This window comes from Onychostruthus taczanowskii, unplaced genomic scaffold (assembly GCF_017590055.1).
Source record: "Onychostruthus taczanowskii isolate IOZ18803 unplaced genomic scaffold, ASM1759005v1 scaffold37, whole genome shotgun sequence".
In the NCBI taxonomy this organism is placed as follows: domain Eukaryota; kingdom Metazoa; phylum Chordata; class Aves; order Passeriformes; family Passeridae; genus Onychostruthus; species Onychostruthus taczanowskii.
The window spans coordinates 6,191,506-6,210,874 of NW_024501126.1; the positions used below are offsets into that span (position 1 = coordinate 6,191,506).

Sequence of the window (19,369 nt, forward strand, 5' to 3'; positions counted from 1 at the left end):
TGAGGACACAGTCTACTATTCTTGTTCCCAGTGGTGAATGTAGCCATGATATTTTATGAAAAATCCTCTGCTAGGATTTTTCCCCTCCTGAGGAGCTGAGGGCCCCAGGAGAGAAATGTAAACAGTAACTGTCTGCTGCTGTGGAATGCAACAGGTGCATCTGTGATTGGGGCATGTTGGTTGTTTTTAATTAAGAGCCAATCACAGATGCAGCTGCCGATATCAGACTCTGAGAGTCACAAGATTTTGTTATTCTCTTCTATTCCTGTTCTTTGTAGCCTTCTGATCATTCTTTTCTCTCTGTTCTTTTAGTAGAGTTGTATGTAGTATTTCAGTATAATATATAATAAATCAGCCTTCTGAGAAATGGAGTCAAGCCTCACATCTCCACACATGGAGTGTTCGCCTCAACAGGTGAACACGTATTTTTGTAACTAAAACATCTTCTTTTTGTATCCTTTTACTATTTATATTGCTGTTGTTACTGTGCCATGTCTTATTCTTGCTTTGTGCTTTCAGTAAATTGCTACCTCAACTCACAATTTCTGCTTTTGCCCCACCCTTAACTGAAAGAGGTAAAGGAGAAGGGGAGTGGCTTACATGGAGTTTATTTTCCAGCAGATGCTAAAACAGAACACAAGTTAAATTAAAAAAAATTAATATAATCAGAGGCAGCATTTGTATTAATGAACAAACAACTTATTATATTTGCCCATTTTTTCATACTTTTAAAAGTACACATTCAAGGCCGTCCTGTGAAACATTGGTGTCATCATACTCCATCTGGACCAGTTTTGTGTATGCAGCACTATGTACTTGGCATAAAAAATTCAGACAGTTTGGAAATACAGCTCATTTGAGCAGACACTTGCACATCGTTCCAACACCAATACCAAATGCTCTGTAGGGTCAGAAAGAATGTCAGAAAGAATATATATAAAGTTCACAAATTTGAGCATTTGAACTCATACATATATTCCCCTTAACTGTAGTGAGTGGTGTTCTAAACCCTTTTCCATATTGAAGTCTTCCTCTTCTATAAAAACTTTTTCATAATTTTGACTAACAACATATTCTGCTTTCAGCTGGGAGTTGATTTTCTTCCTATTAGCTGGTACAGCACTGTGGTTTGGATTTAGAAAAGACTAATGCTGATAATACACTGATGGTTTTAGTTGATGCTGAGCAGTACTTACTCCAAGCCAAGGACTTTTTAGATTCTCATGTTCTGCCAACTAGGAGGTGTGCAAGAAGCCAGGAGGAAGCCTGGCCAGGACAGCTGAGCAGAACTGACCAAAGGGATATTCCACACCATAGAACATCATGTCCAGTATATAAATTGGGGAGAGCTGGCAGTCGCTGCTCTGGGATGGGTGGGTATCCATCAGTGGGTGATGAGCAAGGGTATTGTGCATCACTCATCTTTCTTGGGTTTTACTCCTCTCTTGTTGTTGTTGTTGTTATTAGTAGTAAATTTATTTCAATTATTAAACTATTCCTATCTCAGTCCACGGTCATGGGTACGACCTTTTTTTCAGTTCTCTTTCCCATGCCACTGGGGAAGTCTGCAGACTGGGGTCAGCAAACGAACATTTGTGTGGTACTCCACTGCTAGATGGAGTTAAACCAGGACATCGTATTAAGCCATTTAACTACACCTTGCAGTAACCTTTATGTGTTTTCAGACAGCCACTGTACTTCAGTTCTTATAGTGAATACACATCTTCATATGCCAGGGCTCTCTCCACATTAATTTTCTCTTCAAGAGGTCCAGTCAAAGCTAAAAATTTCTGTAAGAAACCAAACTCAGTGTTTAAGATTCTGTCTCTGGTGTAATTTCCAAGCTTTTTGTTTCAAATCCTCTAGAATGTTTCAAATCATAGGCCCACACAGTGTCTATTCCCTCTCCAGTAGTATGATCTGGAATCCAGCAAGGGAAAGGAAAGCGACAGGCAATGATTCTGGCATTACATTCAAGTTCTTCTTCCAGCTTCTTCTCCAGCTGTGGCATCTGTTGAGTTACAAGAAAAACCTCTCAAAAACAGTAAAAAACAGGAGCATTCTCTGTAGAATCTAATTCAGGTGTTTCAGAGAAATCCAAGATTTGAGTAATTTTTATTTTTTTTTAAATCTTAGGAAAGTATTTGTAATAGATATTGTGGCTTTGATGCCTTGACAAAGAATATCTAAAACCAGAAAATGGTTTTATTTTCAAATTCAAATTATATCAAGACACATAAATTATCCCTTAAATTAAAAAAAAAAAAATTAAACTAAAAGTGCTGGGCAAAGACTTTGCATGCTCCAATTCACAATTCTCTTCAGTGGAATTCTTCTCTGAGGGAGTGAAAGTTCAGCCCCCTGAATTTATGCTATTTATGACACCCCAAGGTTCATGAGCTATTGTATGATACTCAAAGGCTCAAAATTTACAGACTAACACCAACACCAATCCTGGGACACTCAAAACATCACAGAGACAACAACCCAAAGCAAACATTCTTCTGTCACTCTATGGTAAAATACTGTTACATTAAATAATATTGAAATTGAGCTTAGTTGAATCCATACCCTGTTAACATGAATGAATATGAATCCCTTCAGCAGCATTCCATGAAAGAGAATGTAGAACATGGAATGCTTTGGATTGTGAGGGACTTTTAAAGGTAGTCTAGTTGAACACCCCTGACATGGGCTGGGACATCTTAAAGTGCTCAGAGCCCCATCCAGTCCCCATCTACTGCCTCTCTGAGCAACCCATTCCAGTGTTCCACCGTTGTATTTGCAAAATTTTTCTTACTTATATCTAGTATGAATCTGCCCTGTTTTAGTTTAAAACTATCACCCTTGTCTTGTCCCTACTGGCCCTACTAAAAAAGTCTGTCCCCATCTTGTTTACAAGCCCCCTTTAAGTACTGAAAGGCCACAACAAGGTCTCCCCAGAGTCAAGTCTTCTGCAGGCTGAATAACTCCAATTCTCTCAGCCTGCCTTCACAAAAGGAGCTCCTCTGAACCCACTCCAACAGGTCCACACCCCTCTTGTGATGGGGTGCCCAGAGCTGGATGCAGTACTCCAAGTGGGGTCCCACCAGAGCAGAGGACGGGGGAAGAATCCCCTCTTTCCCCTGCTGGCCATGCTGCTTTGGATGCAGCCCAGGACATGTTTGGCTCTCTGGGCTGTGAGTGCCCATGGCTGGATCATGCCCAGCCTCTCACGCACCAGCACCCCCAAGTCCATCTCAGCAGGGCCGCTCTCCATCTTTTCATTCCCCAGCCTGTGTTGGTACTTAGAGCTACCCTCACCCAGGTCCAGCACCTGGCACTTAGGCTTGTTAAACCTGGTAATATTCCCATGGGCCCAGTTCTTGTCCAGGTCCCTCTGGATGGCATCCTGTTCTTCAGACACGTCAACTGCACCACTCAGCTTGGTGCATCTGCAAACTTGTCTGAGCGTGCACTCAATCCCACTGTTTTATGCTATTGATGAAGACATTAAGCAGGACTGCTCTAATACAGACCCCTGAAGGACACTAATTGTAACTGACCTTCATCTGGACATTGAGACATTGACCATTACCCTCTGAAAGTCCAGGTCCCTCGGGATGGCATCCTGTTCTTCAGGCACATCAACTGCACCACTCAGCTTGGTGCATCTGCAAACTTGTCTGAGCGTGCACTCAATCCCACTGTTTTATGCTATTGATGAAGACATTAAGCAGGACTGCTCTAATACAGACCCCTGAAGGACACTAATTGTAACTGACCTTCATCTGGACATTGAGACATTGACCATTACCCTCTGAATGCAGCTATTCAGATAACTCCTTATTCACTGAATAATCCATCCACCAAATCCATCTCTCCCCAGTGTAGAGAGCAGGATGCTGAGGGGAACTGTGTCACATACCAACTCTCCTTGGTTGAATACCTACAGTCCAGCTTTCCTCCATTCACAAAAATTGAGAGGACATGAAAGTCGGGAAATATCACTACTTTTCCAGAACAGAGTAACACCATGACCAGACAGATGCTCTTTTTCTAATAAGTGCTTTGCAAATTCTACCACGGACTAAGTGAGACATAAATTAACACATGTAGACTTAAAAGAAATTTCCTTTCTATCCCAGATAGTGATTATGTTCTAAGGAAAAAAAAAAAAAAAAAAAAAAAGGAACTTAACAGATTTAGCCACTTTTGTCCTTTGGAAACGTTAGAGGGTATGTTTAAGCAGACTAGCAGTGCACATCCATTTGGAGTTCCTTTTATTCTTACATATTGTATCTGTCTGAAAGACTAATTTTAATGGCAAACTCTACACGCTACATGTTACATGTAAAACACTATTTGCTTTGGTCATCATGATGTAATGTTTAAACATTAAAACATTCAAAAGCACAGCAGTTATTAACAAATGTAGCTGAATTTAAGTCACAAAGACAAAAATACATAAAATTTCACAAAAAAGATGAAAGAAACAAACCCCAAAAAGAACATTATTAGAAAATAACACTGACTAAAGAAAAGGTATTTTCTAAAAGCTGCAAAGAGCTTTCGCTATCACATACATTCAGGGTGTGCCTTTGATATAATATCCAATTATAGCTACATTAAGCTAACAATGGAATATTTTAGGAAAATTACAGTCATAGATCTAATATACCAAAGAGTTACCTCCAGATATTTTTAAGGCTCTGATTTCATCCACACTGCAAATGCTTTTTTAAATTTTGGCTGCCTTAAACAACTAGAATAAGCCTACTAGCACCTTCACCCAACTAGAAGAATAAGCCCCCTTTGTTATCTGAAACTGAGTTGAGACACCAGAAAAAAAATTTTACAGAAAATACAAATATAGACTATATACTAATTTTTAGAAGCAATTATGAAAATTAGTAACACTGCCTATCCATATTAGCACAAATTAGAAAACATCATAAATAGTTCAGCTAAGTTTAGCCAAAAAGAATTTTATCCTTGAACTAGTCTTTAAGCTAAATATATCAGTTACATTAGGTGTTCAAATCATACTGTATTTTATGTGAAGCCAGTGTTTGGGGGAATTTTTTGATGTGTCAACACAGATACATAGTTTAGTAAACCTTTTGTACAGTATTTAATCAGTTAAAATACACAGGAGCTGCAAACATGAACACCTGGCAAGAATTCCATCATCCTCCCCTGAACAAGTACGTCTCTCTCTGCAGTAAGTCAGAAACAAACACACCTTCCCCCCAGATGCTTGCAAGAACAAGAGAGGTCTTAGTCTTCCCTGAAGATCAGTAAATGCAGGTTTTTAAAGCTAATCTTGGATATGAAATAAAAGCACTGTGTGAAAGCATTAAATCAGGCCAGCATTATTGCAAAAGCTAAAGAGACCTATTGTTCCTCAGTAAAAAAGAAAAAAAAATGCATTAAGGTTTCTAGAAAATTAATTTAGTCATTCAGGAGGCTGAGCATTAACAACTTCCAAAGTAAATTCAAAGGGGATCACAAGCAAACAAATGCTCAGGAAATACAGAGGTTCATATGTTTGCATCTGTTGCATTTATGACAGTACTTTTGCTGAAAGAATTTAATCTAGTATTTACTGGATGTACAAAAGTTATTCTGAGCCCTACAGCTACCCTTTCTACCACAGCTGTTACTAATGTATCCTGCTTTATTACGTTTAAAAGTTAATTCAGTACTTCTGCGGGGTTTACTCACATTTTCCCAAGGCATTTATTTATTCCTAGTTTACTGAGCCAGCTTTCCTCACCAGGACTTTTCCCCTCCGGTGCAACGGTGGAATTCCTGACCGCAAATCCAAACGCTCCCAGTGCCCCCTGCCGGAACTCAGGCAAAAGAGCACCCAGGGCTGGCAGCATGAGGAATATCCTGGTGCTCACTAATTCCCACCCCTACCCATTTCAGTTTCCAATACGGGTTACAATTGGAATCTGAAGTAGAGATTTACTTCTGGTGCCGTTGAAAAAACAAACAAGCAAACAAAAAAAGCACAGAATAGGAAGGTTTATTATGCCTCCTGTTACTGCTGCAGAAATGTTTTCAGTGTACTCTGTATGGTATGGCATCACAAAAATCTCTTCGCTCACTTCATCTCACGCATGCCTTAGCAAAGGAACAAGCAATACAGCACAGGATGACAGAATTGGGTTTGTTCAGCCTGGAAAAGAGACAGCTTCAGGGGAACCTAACTGCAGCCCCCAGTACCTGAAGGGAGCCTACAAGATGGAGAGGGACCTTCCACACGCACATGTAGCAACAGGACAAGGGGGAAGGGCTTCAAACTGAAAGAGAGTAGGTTTAGATTGGGTATTGGGAAGAAATTCTTCACATGAGGGTGGTGAGGCAATGGAACAGGTTGCCCAGAGAAGTCATGGATGCCCCAGCCATGGAATTGTTCAAACCAGGTTAGATGGAGCTCTGAGGAACCTGGTCTAGTCAAAAGTGTCCCTGCTCATGGCAGGGGGGCTGGAACTAGAGAAGAGAAGGTTGTGTGCAGACCTCATAGCAGCAGCCTTCCAATATCAGAAGGGAGCCTACAGGGAGGAAGCTCCTAATGAAACTGGAGAAGGTCGCTTCATCAGGAACCATAGAGATAGGACAGTGGAGAATGGAAAAATGAAAGGGGAAATTTAGGCATTAGGAAGAAATTCTTTACTGTGAGGGTGGTGAGACACTGGAACAGTTGCCCAAGGAGTTTCTGGATGCCTCAACCCTGGCAGTGTTCAAAGCTAGGTTGGGTAAGGCCTTGAGCAACCTGGTCTAGTGGAAGGTATCCCATGCACAGGAGGCTTGGGACTTGATGATGTTTAAGGTCCCTTCCAACCCTAATAATCTATGATTCTATAATTATTACTGACTACTTTTGACCATCTGCCAGTTGATTGATTTTACAGATTAATATATTAACACTGAATGCCTTGGCATTAAAATAATTACGCATTGTAACAAATAATTAAACGGTTTAATAAACAAAATATAATATATAATTAAAAAAAATAAATAGTAAACTTACCATTTGAGGTACTCCAAAAACAACAACATTTCTATAATGGGAAAAAGAAACCTAAAATAAAATTTGAGAACAAATCTTATTGCAAATGGCATTTATAGTTAGAGAAATCCTCACCATTCTTTTCTCCTAATCCCTCTAGCTGCACTTCTTTCAATAGGGATTTAGACCAAAAATACGTAAGGAGATCCCTTACCAACTTTTCATCACAAAAATTTCCACATAAAGAAAACTTTATACTGCTGAACAGCAAAAAACTTCTACTGTCTGGCCAACAATATGGAACAGCAATTCTAGAAGCACAGAAAGCATTAATTTAGAAAATACCTACATGACTTTATTAATAACAAAAAGGATATTTTCACAACTCCTGTATATGATAAAATCATGCATGCTTTAAGTTCACCCCTTCTTTTGTTAAAGGTTAGCCAGCTATAAAAATTTCCTAGGCATTCTAATGACTGAGTTCTCACTCAGTGCCATGAAGTTCTCCTATGTTCCTCTCAGAACACAAACAACCCCACAGCCAAAAAAACCCTCCCGCATAATTCATCAGGCCCAGGCTTGCTCAAGGAGCCTCTATTGATAGAGGAAGCACTTGGATAAAGCACAAAAGCAGCAGAACAGCATACTGAGCTCAAAGATTCCCAGCACAAGTACTCTGCTCAAAGCCCAGTGTAGCACCTTCTGGTCAGACAGCATTTCAGCTCTTTCCTGAAAGTATTTCCAAACTTATAAAATCTCACAATCATCCCAGATCCATTCTTACATAATTCACTACCCACCTTCCATAAGTCTGAAATATAAAATTTGGTGTTCTGATGTACTCCATCTCTCCAGGCACGATATCTGGAGTACCAGACGAGCCAGGGATTCAATTCATAACCGACAGCCTGGAATCCCTTTTTTGCAGCTGCTATCACCTACAAGGAAGAAAATAAATCTTCACTTTGAAACATAAAAGTCTATTCACCTAAAGGGAAGCACACAGCTTTATTTAAAATATAAATCAAAGGAAAGCACTTTCCTAAGTCACCCTGGGTTTAATGCCCAACAGATCAGCTGTATAGTGAAAAAAACCTCAAAACTACGTTTTACTATTATTACTAGTCCTGACTGAAATATAGTCAGGCGAGCAAAATGAAAACAAACATTCACAGGGCAAAGCTGTGAGCTTGCAGTACATGTATGATCCATATAGAAGTTGAAATTAACACATTCATTACAGTGTCTTGGAATTAAAGAGAACCAACATTGATGACAGAGAGAACAGTGAAACTCACAAGAAAAATGCTCAAAATTAGACCACTTATTCGAAAAGCAGTGAGGGATAGGTACTTGAGCAACCCCTGAATCAGAGCCAAAATGACATACCAATAGAAAGAGTGTGAAAGCAATTGTGATCTACATTGAAAAAAAAAAAAGCACTGATTTCTAGAATAAAGGTTTAAGACAAAATTTAAAAGGCTACTGTGAACTTCTGATCAGCAACTGCCTGATGAACTATCAATTGCAAAACAAGCAAGGTGAAATCAAAGTACACCTAACAGAACTTCTCAAACAGCTTTACCTGGACTGTATATTTCATGCTGCTAAAATAATGCATCTTCCATCACACACAGAGCACTTGTAAATTCACCAAAAGAATCTGACATTTTTACCACACTTGGAAATGTGGTAAATATCTTCATATTTATCCACTGACTACACCTGAGTAAGTGCTAAATAATTAGAAGCATTTGAAGACACTTTTTTCAGGACAGATGCATCAAGGAAGCACTAAGCATTCATTTTTAGGCACCTGGCTTTCCAAATAATCTTCAGTCTCCATTTAGGCACATATATATCCGAATTAATGACACAGTATCTATTGAAATTAAACACTCCTGATGAGAGTCAGCAGCCACAATGATGAACAGAGAGGGCATCAGAAACTGCAGTTATCTCATGCCTAAGTTTCTTAGTCTGTTTCCTACCCAGGCACAATTTAAGCAATCTTCACAGACTTGGGGTTCCAAATCAATTTTTTTTTACATGGACAAATAGTTGACTTATTCACATAAAACACGGACAAAGGTAGCACTCAAGAGAACACGTGTTTCCACCAAAAACCATCACCATGTTGCTAACTCTGACTTGAAGCAGATGTTATGAAGAAGCACACAAAACATCACAGCAACAAAAGAAAAACCAAACCACACCATTTCCCACTATATCCTCACCACATTTCACAAACTGGGGCTCAAGCAATACCATGGAAACACAGCATCACTTTTTCTTTCATGATTCTCACCATTTCTCTTGGTGTTTATTCTAGTTTCACCACATGGATTTGGAAGTAGGGGAGCTAGCACTGCAGAGAGGTTTGAAGACTACAGCTCTAACCACATCAGTATTTTTATTTTTATAATCCATCGCTCATTGCCTGGTTCTTTTTGCATTCATACATTAAACATCTCACAGCCTCACTTGCTGCAGCTACACACCTCTGTGGAATCACAGCTCTCTGTCAATCAGTACCAAGACTCTGATTGTATCTTTTCAAGCGAACACACTGTGATTCCCTCCAGTCACCACAATGACATTTTATCCACTACCTTGGTCAAGCTACAGGTAAGACTGCAGAAAAAACTATTTATTACTCATCAAAACTGAGTGTAAACCTCTCTCAGATTTGATCCTTTCTGTAAGGCTCAAACACAACCATCGGATGCCAAAGACAACACATTTTTAAATGTGAGAAAACGCAGCCCCAGCACTTGGGCACTTTTTTAAGCGGCAACATCCATAACTTACAATGCGGCCATCCCCGCTACCGATGTCAACCAGGGAGCCACTTCTGTTTTCCAACATTTTCAGCACATTCTGGATCTGAGCGGCGGTGGCAGGAACGAAGGGCAGGCACACCTTCCTCAGGGCCGGGGTCACGAAGGGGGTGGCCACAGCATAGAGGGCCACCAAGGTGCCCCCCACACCGGCCGTGACCAGCAGGCCCCAGCCGCTCCTCCGGGAGCCGCCCGAGCCCTCCTCCTGCGGGACCTCCTGGGACATCGCGCCTGCGGACGGACAGACAGTGTTTTCGCCCATTTGAGACTAATTTGTGTCTTGTAGCAAAGAGCTACGACGTAAGAGATGAAAAAAAAACCACCCTACACTTCAGCCGATCCCAAGGAAACGCTACAGCTGCTGAAAAGCTGAGGCACGAGGGGGCAGGAATGCGGTTCCCATATAAAGCCCTGGCCCCGCACAGGCGGGCGGGCAGCAGCTCCAGGGCGGCGCAGGGGGCACCTCCGGCCACGGGAACACGTCCTGGAGCTACTGCTCCTCCTTCGCCGAGGAGCTTTTCCCTGGGACACTGCGACACCCAGCACACACCCCAGCTCGCCAATGAGCAACCCAGCCCAATGCTCGGCCTGCAGCAGTCACAGGGCAGGGCAGTACCACGGCGCTGCGAAGGTGCAGGGGACCGAAACCTTTCCGAAGGCGCTCTGGAGAGAAGCGCCGCGCACGCTTTTCCACCGTGCGCCTGTCTTCTCTCCTCCGCCCTCACGTCAGCCCGCCGCCGACCTGCTCGGCCCCGTTCGGTACATGCTTCCTCCTTCGCTCCCGCCCCCGAGAGCCGGGCCCTGCGGCCGCGCTCCTCCCCCGGCCCGGCCGGCTTCCAGAAGGCTCCGCCGGGGGCGCCACAAAGCTCCCGTCCGCGAAATAAGGCGCGGGTGCAGCGACCGCGCAGGCGCGGGGCGGCGTGCGGTGTCGCGGCGGGCGCGGCGACTTCCGGGCGGTGCGCGCGGGCGGCGGCGGTCGGAGCGGGCGGTGCAGCCATGTCGGCCATGGGGACTCTGGCGTTTGACGAGTATGGGCGGCCCTTCCTCATCCTGAAGGACCAGGAGCGCAAGACGCGCCTCATGGGGCTGGAGGCGCTCAAGGTGAGCGAGCGGGGCGGCTGCCGGGGCCGCCCGCGGGCCCGCGCCGGCTGGGCCGCGCCGCGCTGCGCCATGCCATGCTGTGGCGTGCTGTACCGTGCCATGCCATGCCATGCTATACCGTGCTATGCTATGCTGTGCTGTGCTGTGCTGTACCGTACCGCACCGCGCCATGCCATGCTGTGGCGTGCTGTACCGTGCCATGCCACGCCATGCTATGCTGTGCTGTGCTGTGCCGCACCATGCTGCCGCGAGCGGCGGGAGGATGGAACCCCTGGGGCGAGGCGGATGGAGTCTGGAATAGGCCCGTAAGCGGGAGAGAGATGGAGGAAGAGAGAAGGCATCGCCCCGGGGCTGGGAATCCGCGGCACGGCGAGGATCCGCCCCCGAGCTGCGGGGCTTTGGGGCCGTGACCCTCCCCGTGGCTCCTGCCCCGCTCCCCAGTGCCCCCTTCCCTAGACGGCCGCCTGGAGCTTGGCCGCTGGAGGAAAGCCGGGGCTGAGTGTGGGTGGTGCAAATCCCGACGGAAGATGGGAGTGGACATTGGAACAGAGAGGTTGTGGATGCCCCATTCCTGGCAGTGTTCAGGGGAAGGTTGAATGAGCATCCTGGTCTAGTGGAAGGTGTTCCTGCCCCTGACAGGCGGTGGGACCTCGATGGTCTTCAAGGTCCCTTCCAAGCCAAACCATCCTGTGATGATTCTGTGATTCTGCCCTGCCTTCTCTTTTTAGCGTTGCCGGCTTCTGTTCCTCCCTGCTTTGTGTGTTAGGGCTGTCATTTGGCTGCTGTGCTTTGCAGGCTTTAGCAGAGCCAGCACAAGCAATGCAAGAAAAGGCATGGGAAATGTTTCTGTCATAAGACCAATTACATACTGATTCTTTTTCAGTCATAGCTGTTGTCAGTTAAATTACAGCATTTGCGCTACTGGCTGTGTTTTCTGTGGCTTAATATTGTGATTTCAGAATACATGATAATGATTTAACTTCTGTCTTTGTTATCCTTTGTTTTACAGTCTCACATAATGGCAGCAAAGGCTGTAGCAAGTACTCTGAGAACATCCCTTGGGCCCAATGGTAACAATGAAAAACTTTTATTGGTTCTCTGTTAGTACTTGTTGTGGGGGAATTTTCAAAATTTTCCTTCATTCTTTGAACATGTGTTTTTTAGGCTTGGATAAAATGATGGTGGACAAGGATGGTGAGGTGACTGTGACAAACGATGGTGCTACCATCCTGAATATGATGGATGTGGATCACCAGATAGCCAAACTTATGGTGGAGCTGGCTAAATCTCAAGATGATGAGATTGGGGATGGAACTACTGGAGTTGTTGGTAAGAAGGTGTTTTTAAGTGTAGTTTCCTTTTTCAAGTTAAAAATCAAGCTGCTTCAGCTATTAAAAAAAACCTGTGAGAAATAACAGTAGCTTTTCTGTAGCAATTCTTTGGAGTATTTATTATTGTAGTATTCCTGTCAGTTCTTGTGTGAGAAGTCTTCTAATCAGGAAGAAGTCTTTTGTGTCTTTTTGAAGTTTGGTTACATTTTAAGGTAGTGCGGAGAGCCCCTTTGATACTTTCAGAATTTATTTTACATAATTTCCTTCTGTAGTCTCCTTGTCCTGCCTTCATGCCTGTGTTTCATTTTGGTCTTAACATAATGTGGTTTTCTTGGTAAGCAAAGCAAGTAGGGGTTTTAATGGTTTGTTATTCAGGAAACCTTGAACTCTAAAAATATTGCAGAAAAATCAGAAAATGTGTTTTTTAATCTGTTGTTAATGTACTTAAAATTGTGGTCCAATCAAGAATAATTTTTTTTTTAATAGTTCTGGCTGGGGCATTACTGGAACAGGCTGAGCAGCTGCTGGACCGTTCTGTTGTTAATGTACTTAAAATTATGGTCCAATCAAGAATAATTTTTTTTAATAGTTCTGGCTGGGGCATTACTGGAACAGGCTGAGCAGCTGCTGGACCGAGGCATTCACCCCATCAGAATAGCAGATGGTTATGAGCAGGCAGCACGCATTGCTATTGAGCATCTAGACAAAATCAGTGACAGCTTCCCAGTTGATCCACAGAACATTGAGCCTCTGATCCAGACAGCAAAGACAACTCTGGGGTCTAAAGTGTAAGTCACAAAAACTGAATATTAAATGAATATTTACCCTTCCATTGAAAACCCTCTGCATGGAAAGAAGAAATCCTGGTGTTTTGTTGGTCTTATTGGGGTGCAGCTGAAGGCTCTTCTGTGTTTTGTTTTGGCTAATTCCTCCATGGACTCTTGTCTCAGGATAAGAAATTGTGAATCCTTCTTCTCCAAAGGGTCAAATCCATGAAGTTAAATAGCTGCATCATCAATTTCATTCTAACCTGTTAGTTCCAGGTTTCTGCATCATAGCAGGTTCCAAAAGTAATGTGAATCTGTTCAAAATAATAATGTGTCATCTTCTGGGTTTTTTGACGCTAAAAAAAATTTAACTTAGGATGGTTCCAGAAGTTCTTTTTCATTTTTGGGTTCTATGTGTAAATGTATAAATTAAAACATTGGAAGGGCTTCCCTTGCAGAGTTCGCTTGGAGTGGTTTCTGTTTCTTGAATGTTCCTTAGTAGCATAGTTCTGCCTTGTTCCAAATCTGTGTTGAGACTCCATTGCCAAAGGTTCCTTACACCAGCCATACTGTGTGTTCGGTTTTCTGCCATAGCCAGCACCTTTTGTTTCTGTGAACAAACAAGCAGGACCCCCTCTTTTACTACAGTGTGCAAAAGTTGATTGCTGTAATGGTACTTCTTGCTGTTTGAGCGATTGATAGAATCACCTTTTTCTTCCAAATGGTGGAAATGAAGTACAACTTGATTGTATTTTTTTCAAACCTAGAGTGAACCGCTGTCACCGGCAAATGGCAGAGATTGCTGTGAATGCTGTACTGACAGTAGCAGACATGGAACGTAAAGATGTTGATTTTGAGCTGATCAAAGTGCAAGGCAAAGTGGGTGGTAGACTGGAAGATACACAGTTGGTTAAAGGAGTGATTGTGGATAAAGATTTCAGTCATCCACAGATGCCTAAAGTAAGTGATGTCCTTGTGCTTCTCTTGTGTGTAATGGCTTAAATAAGAGTTTCTAGCCTACCTCAAATGTCGCCCTGGCGTTTATTAAGTATTTACACAGTCTTATGGTTTAGCTTGTCTTTTCACCAATAGACCAACAGAGGAAGGGGCAAGGAACATGAAAGTTTTCTTACTGGTAGAAATTAAGTCAGAATTTACAAAAATACGGAGAAATTGTGCTGGAAGGGAGGAATTACTGTACTGCTAAGTGAGGACAGGTGCAGGATTCTGTGTTATATAGAGATAATTATCCACGGTGTGTGGTATGCTTAATATGCTTAGTGCAATGCAGTGCCAAGATTCCTACTTAACTTTTATGAATTGCCGTGTTGTCCTGTTTGGAACACCCCAGAAACTGTCCTTGTTTTATGTTTGATGTAGGTAAGGTCTCCCAAGTCTTTTGGCAGTGTACTTCAAGAAAACTTCTACTGTTCTAAAATATTTATCTAGCAGGTAACAATGTTTATCCTGTAGAAAGGAAGACGAGTGGAAAATAAGTCATGTAATAGCTGAAAAGTTGTTACAAAGATAAGTAATATTCTCACTGGTCACAGTGGATAGGGATAGTTTAATTGAATTTTTCTTTTGTTTTTTAAACATTAAACCCTAAAAAGGCATGACTGGTAAAGATTGTTAAGGACTTAAACAGTGTCTTGAAGCTATGTAATTTGTTCTAAGTGGTTTATTGAGACTATTGATAGAATTATTTAGTTATATTTAGTTAACTTTAGAATAAGTTAAATGATCTTCACGTTAGCTTATATGTTTGTACTTATAAAGATACATCTGTATGTTTTGCAAATACAAGAAAGAGATGTTAATAAGGTCAAAATCATGCTTTTTTTTTTTTTTTAATTTCCCAGGAGCTAAAAGATGCTAAAATTGCAATCCTTACTTGTCCATTTGAACCACCTAAGCCTAAAACCAAACACAAGCTTGATGTCACATCTGTGGATGATTACAAGGCACTGCAGAAATATGAAAAAGAAAAGTTTGAAGAGATGGTGAAACAGGTAGCCTTTAGGATTCTTTCTGATTTCTTTTTCTTTCATAGCCTTTATTAAAAAACATCATAGTGCATTGATTTATTCCTGTAAATGAGCTGCTAATCCTGGTGGGAACCAACATACAAGCAGTTGTAGTGCTGTGAATCAAAGATAATGTAATGTAAGAAAGAGATACTGGCTTGATTTAAAATATGTTTTGATCTCTGTGTGTGCCAGAGGGTTCTTCTTGAGAATTGTCTTTTGGGAAAATTGGAAGAATTAAAACCATGAAGAGTGTTTTTCAGTCTTTTGTTAGTTCTGGTCAGATGGTTGATGATTTATGTTTCTTTTAGATAAAAGACACTGGTGCAAACCTTGCCATTTGCCAGTGGGGTTTTGATGATGAGGCAAATCACTTGCTGCTCCAGAATGAGCTGCCCGCTGTGCGTTGGGTTGGTGGACCTGAAATAGAAGTAAGTAAAACTGGGCTTTGTACCAGTTGTTAAAAGATTTATCAAGTAGTAGGCTGTACCAGTTAAAAGTTCAGGCTTTCTGGGTATCACTGCATAATTGTGTATATGGGTGGGTATTGGAGAAGAATCACTGGGGATTTGTGAGAAAAACCTACCATGGGATGGGATTATGGTTTATAATTGGAGCATATGTATATTACTTAACAAAAGTTTTAGGTGTCTGGGAAAGTTTCTGCTCTAGTCCTGCTGCTGGCAGAAAGAAAACATTGGCTGAAGTACTTTAAAGTGATGGGAAGGTAACCTTTTGGAGTAGGCATTTCACAGATGCTTTTCCACTAGTTTTATGTTCTGAAAAACACCATGGAAAAATCCTGTTCAAGTAACTCGTGTCTGTTTAACTCAGTTGATCGCCATTGCGACGGGAGGGCGCATCGTGCCTCGCTTCTGCGAGCTCACGGCAGAGAAACTGGGCTTTGCGGGCATCGTCCGAGAGATCTCCTTTGGAACAACCAAGGACAGAATGCTCCTCATCGAGCAGTGTCAGAACTCCAGAGCTGTGACCATTTTCATTAGAGGAGGAAATAAAATGGTGAGATGCTTGCTTTGATACGTAGTTGCAGAATGTGTAAAGCATATTAGTACGCTCTTCTTGACTTTGTCTACGTTTCCCCTGCTTTGTGGGCAAATAGGAAAGGGGTAAGTCTTGTAAGCAGTCAGGACCGTGTGTCAGAAGTAACTTGTTAGATTTGCATCCTGTGGTTTTAAACTAAAACTTTACTTTTCTCTCTGTTAGACCGTATAGTTCATAAATACAGAAATGCTTTTACCTGTGGATGCTCTTAATTTATTTTTTCTCATGAGAGGGTCACTTTTATGAGTAAAGATATATTAGCATCTTTGACAGATTTGGTTTTATTGTAGACCTAGTTGTATCACTTCTGATTTAGTCCAGTTAAGATAATTTCAAATAAAACCCCCAAATTACTGCAAACTGTATATCCCCACACCCTGTATCCCCCACTCCCCTTGAAATGAGACCACTTTAAATGCTTATGTACTTAAACTGGATTTTGGTTGCACTGGTAATGTTAGGTTACATTTACTATAGGTGAAGTCCTATTTTAAATGAAAAACCTTTGAAAACAAAAAGTGTACTGTAGTCTGAAATTTTCTCGTAAGGAAGCAGGAATACTGCTTTAAAAGTTAGCATTGTTGTTAAATCTCCTACATCTGTCCAAATGAGAAGTGGACAGAAACTGCAGTCTGACAATAATGTTGGCATTTCAAGTTCAGTGTTTTGTGTCTTGTAAATATGCAAGATGGAGAACCTTTTCATGTAAGCTTTTGTTTTTTCAAATTAGTGGTTCAACAAATAACAGTGTATTTTTGTGCATATTTTTATTCTTTGCCACTGGATGTCTAACATTATTTTTAAGTAGTATAACATAGCAATAGTAGAGCTGTATTAGAGCCATAAAAAAATCTTAAGTTTTTTTGCAGTTTCCACATCTCTATTAGGAACTACATCTTCACAGCCTTCGGATGTGTGTATTGTCAAACACACGCTGTTCTGTAATTCCAGATCATCGAAGAAGCAAAGCGCTCTCTTCACGATGCCTTGTGTGTAATTCGGAATCTCGTTCGTGACAATCGTATTGTGTACGGTGGTGGCGCAGCTGAGATATCTTGTGCCTTGGCAGTCAGTGAGGCAGCAGATAAGGTAAGAAAGGAACAGTTAACATTTTCTTTAGTGTATGAAAGATTGAGCCTTCCAGAAGAACTTCAAAGATTTTTCAGAAAGTTCCGTAACATGTGCTTTCTGACATTCCCTGATAACCAGTGTTAGAAGTTATCCTTCCTGACTGTAAAAAGTAATTACCACTATTTTTTTCCTTCTGTGCTAGGAGCAGTTTAATTTTTTTTAATTTTCAAGTAGTTACCATTCAGAGGTATTTGTACTATATTCCAAATAAAATCTGCTTATTGTGTGTATGTATTTTATCTCTAGTATGACCATCTCTTTTACTAACATTGGAGTTTAATAGCTTATGAATTTGAATTTCTTTTCCTCTAGTGCCCATCTTTGGAGCAGTATGCTGTGAGAGCTTTTGCAGATGCCCTGGAGGTAATTCCCATGGCTCTCTCGGAGAACAGTGGTATGAATCCAATACAGACAATGACCGAAGTGCGGGCGAGGCAGGTGAAAGAAAATAATCCTGCTCTGGGCATTGACTGTTTGCAGAAAGGAACAAATGGTAAGAACTGCAGCATGGAGAAGGAGGAGCATAAAAGCTCTTTTTTCTCAGAAGGTCAAAATGCTCACTGTGGGTTTTTTTTAAACCTGTGTATCACTTGGTTTATTCTAATTCTTGTGCCTTGCCATAATAAATGGGAATGTGCTTGGAGGAGAGTATATGTATGTCTACCATGAGGAAAATGCATAGTTGTCTCACAGCCTCTGTTTGGTGGCAAGATTAGTTAAAGATGTTGACTGATAGTACAGGAAAGAAGGCTGCTCTTAGGATGAGGCAAGGAAGCTGTGCTTTAAATACTGCAGTTTTAGTGATCCAGGTTACACTGGAGTCCTAAAAACAGTTGTTTTGAGAAACAGCTTGTGAAAGAAGCAAGCAAAAGGCTGGAAATATTTGTAGACAATGATGTTCACACCAATATGTCTGCGTATATAAACCAGGCGCAAACACATGAAGACTAAGAAGCCAGTGTATGAAACCTTATTTTCAATTGGATCTGTACTTTTCACCTTCTTACTTCTCTTGGTTTTTTGAGAAAAGAATGTAGTAAATTGTAATTTGTACATTCATAACCCTTTGTTGATTAGGTTCCTCTGGATCTATACTTTTCACCTTCTTACTTCTCTGTTGGTTTTTTGAGAAAAGAATGTAGTAAATTGTAATTTGTACATTCATAACCCTTTGTTGATTAGGTTCCTGTTTGTGGCATTTGATCTTTCAATTCTTCAGCATTTGCTCAGCCTTTAGGGTGCTTTTAATGTATGTGTATGGAAATTTAGCTTTCCACCATTCTGCATTACTTTTTGAAAAGCACAATCTAGTTGGGAAAAGAGTTGTATCTTAATGTCCTAGGATCTTTGGTAAGAACCCAGATGTAAAACTCTAGTTTCTGCAAGTTACGTTTGTAAACCACAGTGGCTAAGAGTAGTAATTTCAAAATGTTCTTTGAAATTACTACTGGAATTTACTATTACTAATTACTAACACTTAGAGGTTAAGTGTTATATCTAGATTTCATGAGGGTGTCTAATTCTCCTGCTTCCTTTTGGCAGATATGAAGCAGCAGCATGTTATAGAAACCTTGATTGGTAAGAAGCAGCAGATTTCTCTGGCAACTCAGGTTGTTAGAATGATCCTGAAGATAGATGATATCCGTAGGCCTGGGGAATCTGAAGAGTGAAGGTTGTAAAGCAGGAAACATTAAGGGGCCACAGCAGTAGCGAAGACGGTAGTATCCTGATGCTTCATCTTCTGCTATTTATTCTGGACACTTTTTGTTTCACATACTGTAATGGCTAGTTGTTGGAAATAAAACAATTTAGCACTGGTGATTTCAAGGCTTGTTTCAGAAGTATTATTGCATCTTTTCTTAGACAGGTGTAACTATTCATAGAAAATACTTCCTGAATGTATGTAGGGAAAACATAACTAATGCAGCAATAAAAATTAATGGGTAATTTTCCATTGTTCCTTATGGGGAAGGCCCACAGATTCTCATTTTAAGAGGTCTGTCACTTTTTAAACAAATTAATTAAATATTAACCAATTAATTTAGCCTCCAGTAATTCTCATATGTTAAATATATTAAGTATGAAGTTTCAGTCTGAAGATTTAAAG

At 41.3% G+C, this 19,369-nt stretch overlaps 2 protein-coding genes across 2 annotated transcripts; one reads left to right on the forward strand and one right to left on the reverse strand.

Moving 5' to 3' along the window:
* Nucleotides 1-591: 591 nt before the first annotated feature.
* On the reverse strand, nt 592-10,629 carry ATPSCKMT (ATP synthase c subunit lysine N-methyltransferase). Its single transcript, XM_041411697.1, has 5 exons — nt 10,492-10,629; nt 9,815-10,074; nt 7,804-7,941; nt 7,022-7,072; nt 592-2,011 (listed from the first exon to the last, which is right to left on the reverse strand). Exons 2-5 carry the CDS (start codon nt 10,067-10,069, stop codon nt 1,814-1,816), a joined length of 642 nt encoding a protein of 213 aa, XP_041267631.1. The 5' UTR covers nt 10,070-10,074; nt 10,492-10,629; the 3' UTR covers nt 592-1,813.
* A 141-nt stretch (nt 10,630-10,770) lies between these two features.
* CCT5 (chaperonin containing TCP1 subunit 5) lies at nt 10,771-19,083 on the forward strand. The gene is made up of 11 exons (XM_041411696.1): nt 10,771-10,944; nt 11,954-12,014; nt 12,109-12,273; nt 12,865-13,063; nt 13,810-14,002; nt 14,905-15,054; nt 15,381-15,500; nt 15,904-16,089; nt 17,083-17,220; nt 17,575-17,755; nt 18,805-19,083. Exons 1-11 carry the CDS (start codon nt 10,840-10,842, stop codon nt 18,930-18,932), a joined length of 1,626 nt encoding a protein of 541 aa, XP_041267630.1. The 5' UTR covers nt 10,771-10,839; the 3' UTR covers nt 18,933-19,083.
* Nucleotides 19,084-19,369: the final 286 nt, after the last annotated feature.

Coding starts and splice junctions, on each gene's coding strand:
- CCT5 (XM_041411696.1), top strand. CDS start 10,840: ATGTCGGCCATGGGGACTCTGGCGTTTGACGAGTATGGGCGGCCCTTC. Junction 13,064..13,809: donor ACAACTCTGGGGTCTAAAGT/GTAAGTCACAAA, acceptor TTTCAAACCTAG/AGTGAACCGCTGTCACCGGC. Junction 17,221..17,574: donor TCAGTGAGGCAGCAGATAAG/GTAAGAAAGGAA, acceptor CTTTTCCTCTAG/TGCCCATCTTTGGAGCAGTA.
- ATPSCKMT (XM_041411697.1), bottom strand. CDS start 10,069: ATGTCCCAGGAGGTCCCGCAGGAGGAGGGCTCGGGCGGCTCCCGGAGG. Junction 7,942..9,814: donor GTAGCGGGGATGGCCGCATT/GTAAGTTATGGA, acceptor TCTTCCTTGTAG/GTGATAGCAGCTGCAAAAAA. Junction 7,073..7,803: donor ATATTTCAGACTTATGGAAG/GTGGGTAGTGAA, acceptor ATTTTATTTTAG/GTTTCTTTTTCCCATTATAG.